The sequence below is a fragment of the Lemur catta genome, chromosome 12, assembly GCF_020740605.2.
Source record: "Lemur catta isolate mLemCat1 chromosome 12, mLemCat1.pri, whole genome shotgun sequence".
Classification (NCBI taxonomy): domain Eukaryota; kingdom Metazoa; phylum Chordata; class Mammalia; order Primates; family Lemuridae; genus Lemur; species Lemur catta.
In genome coordinates this window covers 50,606,137-50,621,628 of record NC_059139.1, presented here as the reverse complement: position 1 = coordinate 50,621,628, position 15,492 = coordinate 50,606,137, and the positions used below count along the sequence as shown (strand labels likewise).

General features: G+C 37.4%; 1 protein-coding gene across 1 annotated transcript in view; it reads left to right on the top strand.

Annotated features, from left to right (window-relative positions):
- DMGDH (dimethylglycine dehydrogenase) overlaps nucleotides 1-14,912 on the top strand; it is a 59,284-nt gene extending 44,372 nt beyond the window's left edge. Inside the window, exons 15-16 of the mRNA XM_045566182.1 lie at nucleotides 8,888-9,022; nucleotides 14,307-14,912. Coding sequence (XP_045422138.1) covers nucleotides 8,888-9,022; nucleotides 14,307-14,522 — 351 coding nt within the window. The 3' untranslated portion in view covers nucleotides 14,523-14,912. The remainder of the gene's footprint in view (nucleotides 1-8,887; nucleotides 9,023-14,306) is intronic.
- Nucleotides 14,913-15,492: the final 580 nt, after the last annotated feature.

The following is a 15,492-nucleotide window of genomic DNA, read 5'->3' as shown; positions in this document are numbered from 1 at the left end:
TATACGAACATTCCAGTTCCTCTATATCCTTGCCAAACACTTGTCATGGTCAGTTTTTATTTAACTTTAGCTATTCTAAGACATGTGTATGGTGTCTCATCATGGTTTTAATTTATTTCCTTAATGACTAATGATGTCAGGCATTTCTTATGTGCCTATTTACCATTCCTAGCTCTTCTTTTGTGAATTGTCTGGTCAAATCTCTTACTCATTTTTACTTGGGTTTGTTTTCTTATTATTGAGGGGTTAAAGTTCTTTATGGACTCTAGATATGAGTCCTTTATCAGACACATGCTTTGCAAATTATTTTTCCAGGCTGTCTTGACTTTTCATTTGTCTGATGGTGCCTTTCGAAGAGCAGTTTTTAATTTTTGAATTTTTAAAGTTCTTGTCAATTTGTTCTATTATGGATCATGCTTTGGGTTTATATCTGAAAAATCTTTGACTAACCCGAAGTCACAAAGATTCTCTCCTTTGCTTTCTTCTAGAAGTTTTGTTATCTTACCTTTTACATTTAGGTCTATGATCCATCTTTAGTTAATTTTTGTATCCAGTGTGAAGTGTGGATTGAAGTTTAATTTTTTTGTGTATGGATGACCAGTTGTTTCCAGCACCATTTGTTTAAAAGATGCCATGTTCTGTACTTTATTGCCTTTACCTCTTTGTCAAAAATAGGTTGTCCATTTGTTTGTAGGTCTATTTCCGGACTCAATTGTGTTCCATTGATTCATTTGTCTTTCTTGATGCTGATGCTACACTGTCTTGATTACTGTAGTTTAAGTAAGGTTGTGATAGTCCTACAACTTTGTTCTTTTTTAAAGTTGTTTTGGCTGTTCTAGGTCCTTTTAATTTCCATGAATTTTAGATCAGTTTGTTAATGTATATTTAAAAAAAGCCTACTGGGAGTTTGATTGTCATTGCATTGTGTCTATAGGTCCATTCAAGTCTTCCAACTCATGAACAAAGTGCATCTCTCCATTTACTCAGGTCATCTTTAATTTCTCAGAAATGTTTTGTCCTATACAGGTCTTATACATCTTTTAACAGATTTATCCTTAAGTATTTAATATTTTGATACTATTATGATGATATTTCTATTTCAATTTTCAGTTGTTTATTGCTAATATATAGAAATACAATTGGTTTTATATGTTGATCTTATATTCTGAAACTTTGCTAAATCCACTTAATTCTGGTAACTCTTTCGTCAATTTTCTACATGGACAATCATGTATAAAAATAAAGCTTTTCTTTGTCTTTTCTAATCTGGATGTCTTTTATTTCTTTTTCTTGGCTTATACTCTTCCCTAGATGTTTCTTATCAGTATGAGGGCATTTCCTTCTATTTCTAGTGTTAAAAGTTTTTTTTCTTAAAATCGGGAATTAGATATTAGATTTTAGCAAATGCTTTTTCTGCATCTACTGAGATAATCATATCTTTTTTTAAAATTTGTTATATGGTTTATTATGTTTATTAATTTTCTAATGTTAAGCCAGCTGCTCATTTTGGGTATAAAACCCAATTGGTAATGATGTATTATTATCCTTTTATATATTCATGAATTTTATTAGATAATTTTTTGAAGAAATTTTGCAGCTATGTTCTCCTTAAAGGACTTAGAGCTTACAATTATTTGTTTATTTTTCCCCTTTTTCTTTCAAATACAATGTAAGCTTCTTGAGTACAAGGGCTGGCAATACAGAATATGTTTTGTTTATCATTTTATTCCCAACACCTAGCTCAGGGCTGGCCCATAGAAGATGCGCAGTAAATGTTTTGATGTTGAAAACAGTGTCAGGAGACGATGCTAGAGAAGTCCTGGGACCACATCATGAAGGGTCTCGTGTGTTAGACTAAGGAATTTGGAGTTTATCCCGGAGACATTGAAGGATTTCAAGTAAGGAATGACACTTGGGTGATGGAAAACAGATTAAAAGTGAACTGGTCTGGTGACTGGAAGATCGTTTTCCCAATTATTGAAGAAATCCAGTGGAAAGATGGCAAAGACTTTCAACTATAGCAGTGGCTGTAGGATGGGGAAGAGGAGTGAGTGATATTTAGAAAGTAGGATGGAGACCACAAGAGGGACTACATGTGAAGGGATGGAGAGGAGGTTGTAGGACACTGTTAATGAACTAGGAAACACAGGACGAGGGATGTGGTTTGGTGGTGGGAGGATTTGGGGGGTTGGAGAGCTGTGGGATAGCCCAGTGGAGAGGCCTGGAAGGCAGCTGAGCACATGGGTTTGGAGAACTCTGTTCTGGAAGTATGGCTTTGGAGCCTCATATGTAGGTGGTAATTGAAGTGGAGGAGTGTTGGGAACCTCTTTTCTTAGCACTCTGTACTTACCTCTGCCCTGGTGCTTCTCACACGCTTATTCCTGGCTGCCTCCACAGCTAGACTATGAACACTCTGGGGACAGAGGCCAAGAATCCATAGGATTCACCACTATGTCTGATCATTAGTAGAGGCTTACCAAATATTTGTTGAAGCATTTGAATTGGTTCTGCCACTTACTGCTTCTAAGACAAATTGCTTAATCCATAAGCACTTTGGTTTTCTGATCTGTAAAATGAGGACAATATTCACCTCATAAGTTTGTTATAAGTATCAGATGAGATAAGGAATATTTGGTTCCTCACTAAATGTTAGTTCCTTCCCATCTTATAGAATTGAATCTGAATAAATCATTTAGGGAAAAGCAGCTATACATGAAATCGTTTCAGTTTTTTGAAGACCCCAGCAAAGAAATTCTTGGGTCCTTATTGAGGACTCATTTCTTCATGCCTTTCTTACTTCCTTTAATAATGACTTACTTTGCATTTCACCTTAAGTGCTATGCTTAAAACCAAATAGGCAATTATTCTTCATTGTAGTCTAGAGAGATGAAAAGTATTATGAAAACTCTGTATGTAATTGTTGCTAAAGCAGTTAAACATAAATCTGATAAAGCCACAGGTCCATTTTGCAGTTTTCCTTTGAATCATTAGATTAAAAAACTGAAAAATAAATGTTCTCTTTAATATTGAATCTAGTAAAAGTCATAGAACACAGGTAAGGAGGGCTATGTTAGTTTTGAATAATCTGGTTTGGTTTGAATGTTAATTAACCTGATTATTGGCCTGGCTGAGGAATGATATTTTAAATATTTTCCCCAGGTTGCTATTTTATCCCCTCCTTTTAGTGAATAGGGTCCCTTTTCTAGTTATACTAAAGACTTTTTTGAGAAGGACTTCTTAACTGGTCAGTGATTTTGGTTAGAAAAGTACTAGATGCACTGTTTCTTTTAAATTGCTAAGTGCAGAAAACGAAAACTACATGTATGTGGGAGTGTTCATTTTTCCAGCCAATAATAACAAACTTTAGTTGCTAAACTCATAATTTAACACTTTGCTATCAAAGAGACATTGAAATTGTTGTGGTTGTGAATCTGTGTGGAATGTTAAGAAGGTCTGGAGAGTGGAAAAGAAACCAAGAGTTTAGAAACCTGGGTTTGAGGTTTGGTGCTAACTCACTCTGTCACTGTGGCCAAGACCCTTAACTTTGTTGGGCTTTAGTTTTCTCATAAAAAATGAGATTGGACTAAGTTTTCTGCTTGCCTAAGGACCCCTGTGATTCTAATTCTGTGAATATGAAGTGAATAATGCTATACTTTGTCTAGACGGGGGGTGTTAAGGCAATCCGTTCCCCCACATGAATCCAGAATACAGCTTTATCAGGGTTTGTGAGAGACGCACAGGTGCACAGGGCACTGCTCAACTGACTGAAGAAAGTTAAGATTTACATAGACTGCAGGTGAGTGATGGCCACATGCTTTACAAAAGGAGTCCTGTCAGGATTATTTATATGAAGCCCATTTTAAATGAGAAACTTTTCGGGAAAGCATTGAGGGACAGTGGCAGAAGCCTGTCACCCAGATCTCCATCTCTGCTACTTACAGTATAGTTGGTGACCAGCAGGGTCTCTCTGCAGCTCTCCCCATGCCTGTGAAAGGTAGGAGTGTGATTCCACAGCCAGTGCCGGGCCTGATTTCCAAGGGGAGCTTAATTGTGATGCAGGGTGTTAGACTGATTCCCTTATGTTTTTAGAACTTTTGATATTTAGGTGAAGGGGATTTTGGCCAAAAAGTTAAATCAAACTGATGACTTCCTTGACTTTTCTGATAGGTTCTGACCCTACACAGATGGGATAGAAAAGGGCCAAGATCACATTTTCATAATCTCTGCCCTGATCCCAGATAGCCCCCTACCCTGACTCTCCATGTCAGACCCTACCACTGCTGCTGCCAAATTTGACTTTAACTGCTGTGTGTCTGAGAACTCTCCATTACCCTGAGAACCACAACCAAAAATATACTGATTTGATTTATTTAATTTACATGTTCTTTTAGGTAACATGTATGCTTTTAATAGGGCTAATAAGAGATGAATAATTTTATTTCACTTAAAAGCTCCTTAATATTTTCATGTAGGTGGATGTTATATTTATTGTAATATGTATTACAAATGGCTATTGTAATGGCTCTTATTGCTACTTAAAATTACTTAGTTTTTTTAAAAAGTCAAGACTATTTTTAGGCTATAGTCTCAGTGCCCCAGCAATTTGTACATTTCTCAAAGACATTAACAACTATTGATATAGTTAATTTGGCAATGACTCATTAAAGAAATATATCTCCATTCTTGGGTCATCTTGAAAGCACCAATTTTAACTGCAGCATTAACCTTCAGACACATTTTCTTCTCATTTATAATTAATAACTATATAGTAGAGTAAAATCTACAGTCTTGGGAACAAAGCCAAGTAAAATGAGAATGAAATGCCATCACCTCACTTTAAATCTTCCTAAGTCAGGAGCCTAGTTAGTTTGGGAAGGGGGAATTATGTTAAGAGGTAGGTGCCATCTTCCATCTGTGCTATAAGTCTGTGTTCCTTGTTTTCAATGATTTTTCTTGTTGTTTTTGTTTGTTAGGGTATTATTTTCATTTATGTCTGAGGATGATGTTACTGAAAAAATCACTTCCTTATTCTGGAATGTACAGATATAGATGTCAAATTTTATTAATATTAACCTTCCAGGGTGTTTTAAAATACTTTCACATAGTACAAAAATATTATTATGTAATAAATGTCATTCAAAATAGATTCAGATGATCTAGAAGAAATTTAAAAGAAACATTCTTCATTTAAAGCATTTATATTAAATATCAGCTGTACTTTCCAGTGATAGACTCCAGGCCCAGCATTTTAAAAAATATGGATGAAATCTAAAAGTGCTGATTTATATCACCATGTAACTGAGCCTTTGTTTACTCTTCTATAAACTAGGGGTTCAAATATCTGTCTCATACGGTTGTCATGAGAATTAAATGAGCTCATGAATGTGATGTTCTCAGCATAGTGTCTGACACATAGCAAATGCCTAATGAATTGAAAATGTTACTTATTAATTTTTTAAGTGAATTTACTACTGTAATTTTTTTCTGAAGAAAGTTTTCTCCCCCCTTTCTGCTTCTCTCCTGATTAGCTGATACCTACCTGAGGTTCCTCCTTAGCCTTTAGTAAAATTGTGAATTTGGCAAAGGTAGAGTTAGGCTCCCCTTCCAACTCTTCTGGTCCCTCTCCTGGCACTTACCCCCACAGCTCTCATCTAGCACCCCAAAAGGCCGCCTTTCTGAAAGCTTGGTCATGGCCAGCTTTCGCCACATCTCCTCCAGAGGTGTAGCAGATATTGGCTTAAGTGGCTCAGTTAAGGTCGCTCTCAATAGAGGAAAAGAACAGAGTTGGGACTCCTGAGGTCTTGGTTCTTAACCAGTTTGTTGATTGCCTCTCTTAGGCTGAGTTAATTCACTGCATTTAGACCCTAAATCTACCATCTGTGGGCTGTTGGGAAGACCAAATTATAATGTAAGTACAAGCACTTGTGGAAAAGGCTGTGCAGACAATAGTTATGAAACCTACTCATCTTTCAAAACACAACTCAAGCAACTCCTCTGTACAATTGGTGCTGACAGAATGCTGCCCCCAGCCCAGGTAGAATGGGTCATACTCTTCCTTGGGCCCCCACTGTCCACACCTCTATTGTAGCATCTGTTAGCTTGCATTTCTGCCTCCACATAATAGACATTATTTGTTTTAAATTACAGAACGTTTGTGATTTTTACACTCTCATACAACAAACAGAACCAACCATGAGTCATATTTCAAAATTGGTACAACTGATTGGTGCCATATGCTATCATGTGTCATGTTCTACCATGTTTCCAGTAACCTCAAATTGTTCTTTTTCCCTCTGGTATGTTGAGGAGATATAATAATTTCAGGACTGGGCATGTTGTGATGTGTAGGGAAGAGGGTCACATTTCCCCAGGAGCTCCCCTGAAACTATAAGATGATGTTCTCTTTTTTCCTTTTTTTTTTTAGTTTTTTTTTTTTTTTTTTTTTTTTGAGACAGAGTCTCGCTCTGTTGCCTGGGCTAGAGTGCCGTGGTGTCAGCCTAGTTCACAGCAACCTCAAACTCCTGGGCTCACTTGGCCTCCCAGAGTGCTAGGATTACAGGCGTGAAGATCATGTTCTCTTAAGACCTGAATACTCCGTGCCTAACACAGTATCTGACAGACAGCAGGGGCTTAACAACAGTTGAATAAATAATTAAAATTCTTTAATAGGGGACTCAGAAGGATTAAGAACCTTTGAGATCTAGATGAGTCTTCAATAATAAAGATTCAGATTTTATGACAGGAGGTGAAGAAACAATGTAGGACCTGCTGGCACTCCACAAGTCACACTGTACAGTGTGTTGGAGCTCAGTATTGGTCTAAGTGCTTTTCCACAAAATAAGGCATGAGACTTTTATTCATTGTAGTTATTAACTCCTGTGTAGACAAGAACTCTAAAAAGTACCCCTTGTCATCATTTATGGTAGCAAGTCTCCTTTTAAAAAGATAGCAAAACATTTTGTTGTTGTAGTGTTCTTTCTATATTGAGATGTACAGTTGTCCCTCTGTATATGTAGGGAATTAGACCAATACTGTATTTCCCATCAGCATCTGGTTGGAAAAAATCTGAGTATAAGTAGACCCATGCAGTTCAAACCCATGCAGTTCAAGTGTTGTTCAAGGGTCAACTGTACATGTTTTAACTATAGTGAACTTTGGTTTCTGACTTTTGTTATCATGAATTTATTCTACATGTGAATTCAAATAAATCAAGCTCTTCCTGTGTTTTTTTTTCTTCCCTCATTAGTCCTGTATGAAATAACATGAGTTCTAGTCTTCTGTAAATTTTTGTGATCTAGCTTCATAATAAAGCTTTATAGTTGGTTCTCACCATCTGGATCACCCTGGGGAAGAAGGGAGTATTGGACTTTGATTTTGCACATGATTTTAATGTTGCCTAATGGAAACTAGCTTCCTGTGTAGGTCAGTAATTTAAAGTTCGAATAGCCATAGACATCATATTTCACTGGGGGTTCATCCTACAGGCTCTGAATCAGTAAAGGAGTGACCTAAAGGGGTCTTGGGCAGAGGACCCGTCCTGCTGCTTCTCTGGGAGGTTAGGGGGGTTTACTGTACTTAGTCCTAAATATTTCACGAGCAGAAAGAACAATGTAAGTCCTAAATGTTAGTGGCGGGGGACATCTTTGGCAAGAAATACTGCCAATTTCTTACAGCTAGTGAAGAAATTAAAGTTTGTGGTTGGCTTTTTTCTTTCTTTCTTTCTTTTAGAGAATAATCTGTATATGGGAACTGTTTTGAGAATCTTGCTTTCCACATTGTAATCTCTGATTAAATCTCACTCACCAGAGATGTGATTTATATATCACAAATTCCCTCTCCCCCAACCAAGATAAGAGATGCTCTTCTGGGCACAGCATTTAGAAGCCTCACCCTCGCGTTCCTCAGGGAACTCTCCTTGCTCTCGTTTCACCTCTGACTAGCTTATCACATTTACCAAGTGTCCCCTGGCGTTTGGTTGGGTAGAATGTATCTCCCTTATTAGCTAAGCATCTCCACTGAGGATCATTGCTCACCTGTATGCCCTATTCATTTTTAAGTTGTATTACTAAAAAATGCAAAAGTCTTCAAGTTTGTCTGATTTCTACTTTTTTCTTTTTTAACACATAATGGATTCAAGGTTATCCCTGTAACAATGTCACTTTTACTCACTTGCGTGGCATTGGAATAACCCTGACTGTGCCCAGGGGAGTGTATTAGGACTCTGCCATGTGTTGCATGGAAGAAGAAGGGAAAAAAGGTCGAAGAGAACAGTGTTAGAGAATAAGCTCTTTGATGGAAATGTCTGTGTCTGTTTTTGTTACCCACACAGGGCCTAGCTAGCTTGATGCCTCACACATAGTAGGGGGCTCAATAAATCCTTCCTGAATGAACTAAGGATGCAACCCAATGGGTTAATACATTCCAGGGACCATTATTCTGAAGAAGGGAAAAATATTCTGCATTTTGGGGTTGTTTTAGCATCATATTAAAACATGGGTTTCATTCTTGTAAAAGCCTTCCTATAGGTAGAAATTGAGTTGCACTTTGCTCACTGACAGGCTGTGTGACTGTCCAGACCCATTACATACAAGGGTCACTTTCATAATCCACCATCACAATATGCCTTCTGATTTTCTGCCTAGGTGGTTGTGGTAAAATTGTCATCACAAGTTGTTACCCTTAAGTCTAACATATTCTGAAGGGATAGGTGGCTGATACTGTCATTTGAGGACTAAGAAATATTTGTCTAGACATTTGATCCAATCTATATTTTTATTTAATGTGTAATTGGCGAGAAAATAGCAAAGACAAATTTAAATGCTTGCATCTCTAACCTTGTCACAGTGTCTGAGCATTCATTCATCATCATTATCTTGGATTCCTACAGCCCGCAGACTTCATAGGAAAGCAAGCACTGAAACAGATTAAAGCCAAGGGGCTGAAACGAAGATTGGTCTGCCTCACCTTGGCAACAGATGATGTTGATCCGGAGGGAAATGAAAGCATCTGGTACAATGGCAAGGTGAGTACCGAGGACCTCACTGCCAGGGGACACAACATCTTCTGCAACAGAAACTCCCCTGTTCCTATGTTTCCTTTTATACTCTTTTGCTATTAATTAATTAATTTATTAGAGGGATGACACACTGTTGATTTCTGAGCTGACACTGGAGAAACACAAAGCAATTAACTGAAAGGAAAATGAAATGCTGGTCATTTTTGGAAACATAAAATTCTATATTTTGTTTAAAGAAAATAAACCCAAAGAGTAAAAAATACATTAGCCAATGAAGGAGGTACAATTTAGAGGGTAAAATGATTGATTTGCTTGCCACCTCCATATCTGTGAATGCAAAAGATGGATTTTGTAAAGAATTTGGCCTTTTGATTTGACTTCTCATGGATCTTTCAGAAGGAGGCAATTAGCATATTAACAGAAAAAAATTCCAAATGAAAACATCTATGACAATAGAGGGTAGGACTTTAGAGAGTACAGTGAAAAGTGGAAACCATTTGATTCTTCAGGAAGAGTAAAATTACCTTCTTCTCACTTTGGAATATTACTTTTCATTCTATTTGTACTCACTAAACCAGGTTAGTCAGATAACTTATCAGCGGGACTTCATTTTCTCCACTTTTTATCACTATTTGTAAAGCCCAATTGGGCTACCATGTGGATCTGTTTTGGCTGGTGTTGTCAGGCAGACTTGGGACACCTGCCTTAGACCATGGGTGGGCACAGGCCCTGCAAGGCTCATCAGAGCCGCTGTTCCATATTGAACAGGGTCAGCTTGGTCAATACCCAAGACTCAGGGATTCTGTGCCTGGGTTTATTCTCATTTACTGCAGCCTGCTTGATATTGTTTCCATTTTCTCCATCTCTTCAGTAACAAAAAGAGTGATAGCAGTGGGGGAAGCCAGTGGTGTCAAACCACAGCTTTTGGATGACTAAAAAATTAGCAACTTGGGCTAAGGTCTGGGCCAGTTTGATGTAGACCTGACATCTCCTGAGTTCTTACTATATACCAGGTATTTTTCATGTACTCTCTCATTTAATTTTACAGCACCCTGGCCAGATATGTATGATCATCTCCATTTTAAAGATGAGACTTTGGGGGCTCAGAGAGGTTAAGTAACTTGCTTGAGGTTACACAGCTAGTGGTTGATGGAGCTGATTTCCAACCCAGGTCTAGTTGGACTGTGAATTTCTGGTCCTTTCTTCTAAGGCATAGTGAATACTCCAGTCTGTTCTCTTTTCTGCCTCCACTGATGTTCCCCTTAGTCTCTTAAGAATCTAATTACATGCTCACAATTCTTGCACATCTGAGTAGCGGGTGGATGGATGTTATCAGGCACTGTGAAGCCAACAGACTTTTCTCAGATCTCAAGTTCTTCACCTTTCTGTCAGACTTGACAGACTGACCTCTACTTCCTTCTGAAACTGGGCTGAGTTTGCTCTTCTGTTTGAACTGTTCCTACTTTCCTCCTTGTCTTCTCTTTCTGTTCTATATCTCTGGTTCAGTTCTCTTTTCTTAATATATGTTCCTCCTCCAATTTCAGATTTGCCCACAATTCACAAGAATTCTACTGATAACCAGCTCTGCCATTAACTAACTGCCTGACCTGATCTCTGGGCCTCAGTTTTCTCATCTATAAAATGGAGCCATTGGAAGAGATAATGTCTAAAGTTCTTTCTACTCTAATTAACTTTTTTCTCAAGTTGTTATATTTCCCCCATTTCGTCTTTCCGTTATTTTACATTCCTCACTCTATTACCATCCAGCTTTCTCAGTACTTCCTAATGCAGTCTGTACGTATCCTTCCACCAACATTCTGTTTCACTTAGCCATGGAGTGATAGAGATATTATGTTATATTACTGTACATGCAACTCCCGCATCAACCACGATCAACTGACAGATTTTTAGCCATCTTAAATATGATGATGCCCAAATTAAAGTTTAAAAAACCTTGAAAAATCCAAGTTCCATTTTAAAATTTTATTTCCTTTGCCCTAGGTGTACACTGAGTTTACATGCTGTATATTTCATCTTTCCTACCACATGCCATCTGCTTATAGAGCTGCTAATCTATTTATAGGATTATACCTCTGGGATTTCCTAATGTGCACTTGCCGGCTCTTTGATGCTTAGTAGGGTCATCATTTTATCATGTAAATGATCCTCTTTTTGATCTTTTTCAGGGGTCCTCCTTTGGTCCTCTTTCTACTCTGGAATGATAGGGAATATTTTTTTGCTTTTTATTTCCCGACTTTGTCCTGACTTGTGTTGCTTTTGGTATTTGGTATTTGATTCTTGCAAATATTCCCAGTGCTGGCGATAGGGTCCCCATTTATTCATTTATTCAACATATTTTTATTGAGTATCTACTATGTGCCGGCACTATTCTAGGCACTGAGGATACAGCAGTGAACAAAATAGACAAGAATCTCTGTCCTTACGGAGTTTACATTCCAGGGGAAAGAGAGATAATGAACAAAATAAATAAAGTATGATATATGCCATGTCAGATGGCAGTGAATGCCCTGGGGAAAAGTAAAGTCCAACTGGCAGTGCTAGAGAGATTATAATTTTAAATGAGGTTTAATTTTTTAAAATCAAGGCATAAGGCTGGTCATGAGAAGGGTTTTTTTTTTTGTTTGTTTATTTTTTTGAGACGAGTCTCACTCTTTTGCCAGGCTACAGTGCAGTGGCATCAGCCTAGCCCACAACAGCCCTCAAACTCCTGGGCTCAAGTGACCCTCCTGCCTCAGCCTCTGGAGTAGCTGGGACTACGGACATGCGCCACCATACCTGGCTAACTTTTTCTATTTTTAGTAGAGACGGGGTCTTGCTCTTGCTCAGGCTGTCTCAAACTCCTGAGCTCCAGTGATCCTCTCTCCTTGGCCTTCCAGAGTGCTAGGATTACAGGTGTGCGCCACCACACCCAGCTGCGAAGGGTTTTCATTATGTTTTGTGGTTTAGTTATAAAAGAAGCTCAGCTGGGAAGGAAGTTTTGAAGAAGAGGTTTGTGGGGGAATTGGAAGGTTTCAAAGGTTTTCTTTTCATTATTTATAAACTAAAACACACAAGGACATCCAAAGAAAAACACATCCAACTTAAATTATGTTAACTTCCTTCAAAGGCCATTTGCCATATTGTCTTCTATAAGTCTGTTAGAGACTTCTCATAATTTAAGAGAGGAATGAGAAAGGGTTAAAAATAAATGAGAATTATTTACATTGGTAAAAAAGACAATGTTCGATTGAACAAAGAATAAGAATCCACCAGGCATAGGGTGGGGACAGGTTATTCTTACAGTTCACTGAGCAAAAAGAAGGAATGGATTAATTGAACCTGAAAGATTTTAAGGTAGGACTATTTAAAATTTATGCACAGGAAACATTTCCCTGGAGATGTAGTAATAAGATAAAAGGAAAATCCAGATTTCTAAAATACCCTGGGCTACTAACTGCTGGATTAGAGAGAGATTAAAGTAGAAATGGAAGTAAATTCTAGCAGAAAGCAAAGCATATTTTAAAAATAGCACTCACAAAAATAAGGTAACTAATGCAGAAATGACCGCAAGATGAATTATTGCTGGGAGGTTAGGAGGTGGGAGGGGCTGAGGAAATGGTGCATGTTGTCTCTGAAGGGCAGTTGTGGGGTTTTGACCCAGTGAGTTAGGGGGTCGCACCCAGAGACTTACTCAGGCCTTTCCCTGTTTTCTCAAGATAGGGCACAAAGAGCAAATCATGATAACTCTCCTAGGGCTCCAAACCCAAAACTCGGTTTTACAGACTGGGACGTGAAACCAAGGTTACCAAGAAAGCCTTTCAAATGCAATGATCCAACCTCCCTGACCCTGTTCTCTGCCTATACCACTTAACTATGATCTAAAAAACAAAAGCAATTTTAAAGCATGTGTTATGCCTTGGCAGTTATAATCTGCCAAAGAGAAGCTTTTACTAATGAATGTATTCAAGTTTGTTGTTGTTTTTAATCAATCAGTTCTCACAGAATAAGTTTGGAAATCACATGGAGAGCTTCTGATTTGGGGTTTCAAAGAGATAATTAAAAAATGGGACTACAGAGATAGGAGTCTACATTTAAAGTCGTAAGTGTGTTAGCGTCTCAAAGATTAAAAGTGTTATAGTGGGACTGTTGACTGTAGTGAACCAGCTGAACAATCACCAGGCTGAGTCATGTCCATGAACGTTTGGAACACCAGCTCTGAGCAGTCACTGCGCTAGACAGTGGGGCTGGAAGGAATAGTGCAACATTGTGTGGCCAGGAGAAGCCATTCTGAGCAGGGGTATATATCATTTTCTGTTTTGTTGTCTTCCTTTTATTTTTTTTCTATGCAGTATTTTGACTTGACAATTTTTCAAATTTTCTGCTTTTCCTTCTCTTTCATCTTTTCCTTTAAATATGGTTTCCATGAACCTTCTTATCTTCTAATCAGGCTTGTTATGTAGATTTTTTTTTGATGACATAAAGCCTTTGTTTTCATCTCCTGAGTTTTGATTCCTTATTTAATATTGTTCTCTGTTTTGCCATCCCAAGTTACCTTATTTCACCCTCTTTAGTTTTCATTGTTTGCTTCTTTGTCCATCCCTAATGCCATGTCTTCCCTCATCCTGGAAGATTTTATTCCACGTCTGCCAACCTAATTCTACCCACCTTCAAAGTATAGAAGAATTTTGTTTTGTTTTGTTTTTGTTTTGCAATGGGATCTCTCTACATTTCCCAGGCTGGACTTGAACTCCTGGGCTCAAGAAGCAATCCTCCCACCTCAGCCTCCCGAGTAACTGTGATTACAGGTGTGCCCCACCACACCCAGTTCTTGGCTAACTTATTAATCTTCACATGTAATGCTGCAGCTTCCTGATTACATTTTAGATCTTCCCTCCTCTTATCTACTATTGCCATGCTAGTTTGATGATAGAGGAGAGGGTTTTTTAAGTTTAAAATGAAGATATCCTAGTCTTGCTCCTATTAGATCTCTTGGTATGAAACAAAATAGTGCTAGGTATTAAGAAACTAAGTGTTATTACTTAAAAAATGAGAAGTTTCAGAGTAATACAGATGTGTACCTTGAGAATTATTTTTTATAATTTGTAAACTTTCATTAATCTTCTCAAAATGTGAAATTTTCCTCCTGTGTCTCTGGTGTTTTCCCCACAGACAGCATTTCATAAAAATTCCATATTGTAAGTTGACTCTATAGTTTAGGTTTTTTCAGCTGGAGATGTGGAGCACAGAGCTGTGACCAAGATACTGGAGATTGTCGGGTCTTGTTTTCCAGGTGGTTGGCAACACAACGTCTGGGAGCTACAGTTACAGCATCCAGAAAAGTCTAGCTTTTGCGTATGTCCCTGTGGAACTAAGTGACGTGGGACAGCAAGTGGAAGTGGAACTACTGGGCAAAAATTACCCAGCAGTCATCATACAAGAACCCTTGGTATTGACAGAGCCAACCAGAAACCGGCTTCAGAAAAAAGATGGAAAGGACAAAATTTGAAAAAGACCCTTAGCAATCAACTGAATTGTAGTTGCTATATGACTGTATTTGAAATTATTATAATTGGTTTTCAGGGAAACAGAGGAAAGCAAGAATTCATTTCAAAATCATCAAAATCTAGATTTAGAATCTTAAAACCTTTCTCTTAATTGTTTTCTAAGCAAGATAAAATAATGGATTAGTGACTTACATTCTTTCAAATGAAGAAATTTGAAATGAATGTTTTTTATTACCCCATATTACTCAATCACCAAAACATTTAGGTGTTTGCTAATATACAATCATTATTATAACTGAATTTAAAGGACATTACCTAATTTTAGTAATATATGCATATGATTCTTGATAGCTGAAAACAAATAGATAAATTATCTTTTACATAAAAACAAATATAATACTGTTGATGGATTTACTTCATTGAGAAATCTTTCCTTAGGTGGTATTAGTTTTAATTTTTCATAATATATCTATGATGAGAACAGTAAATTTTAACATCAGTCTATAACTAACATTTTTCTTCAATTCTCTGAAATATGTATTATTTTCTTAATGACTTCCCTGAAAGCACCTTTATAGGACATTAGTATTGTCCTTTCAAAGGTTGTTTTAGAAGAGAAGTTACAAAAAGGAACAGAGTCTTCTAAAAAAAGCGGTACTTGTAAACCTTCAGAAATGAAGCTGAAACATAAATAGATTGTGCCAGTACAAACACAGTTTGAATACTGAGAACCTCTCTTTGGGACAGAATTAATGCAAGTTGACATTACATGGTACTGTTGTGAATATCATTTCACAAAGCATTTGACAAAGCAGGTCAAACAAAAACTTAAGAGCTGACAGGATTGTCCTTAGCTCTGTGTACCATGAGAAAAAAAATCCACTTAGAAATAATTCTTTGACATGCTTCTTGAAATTATTTGGGTTTAGTTGACTGAATAAATAAATTTTTTTTGTAAAAGGTGGTTTTTCA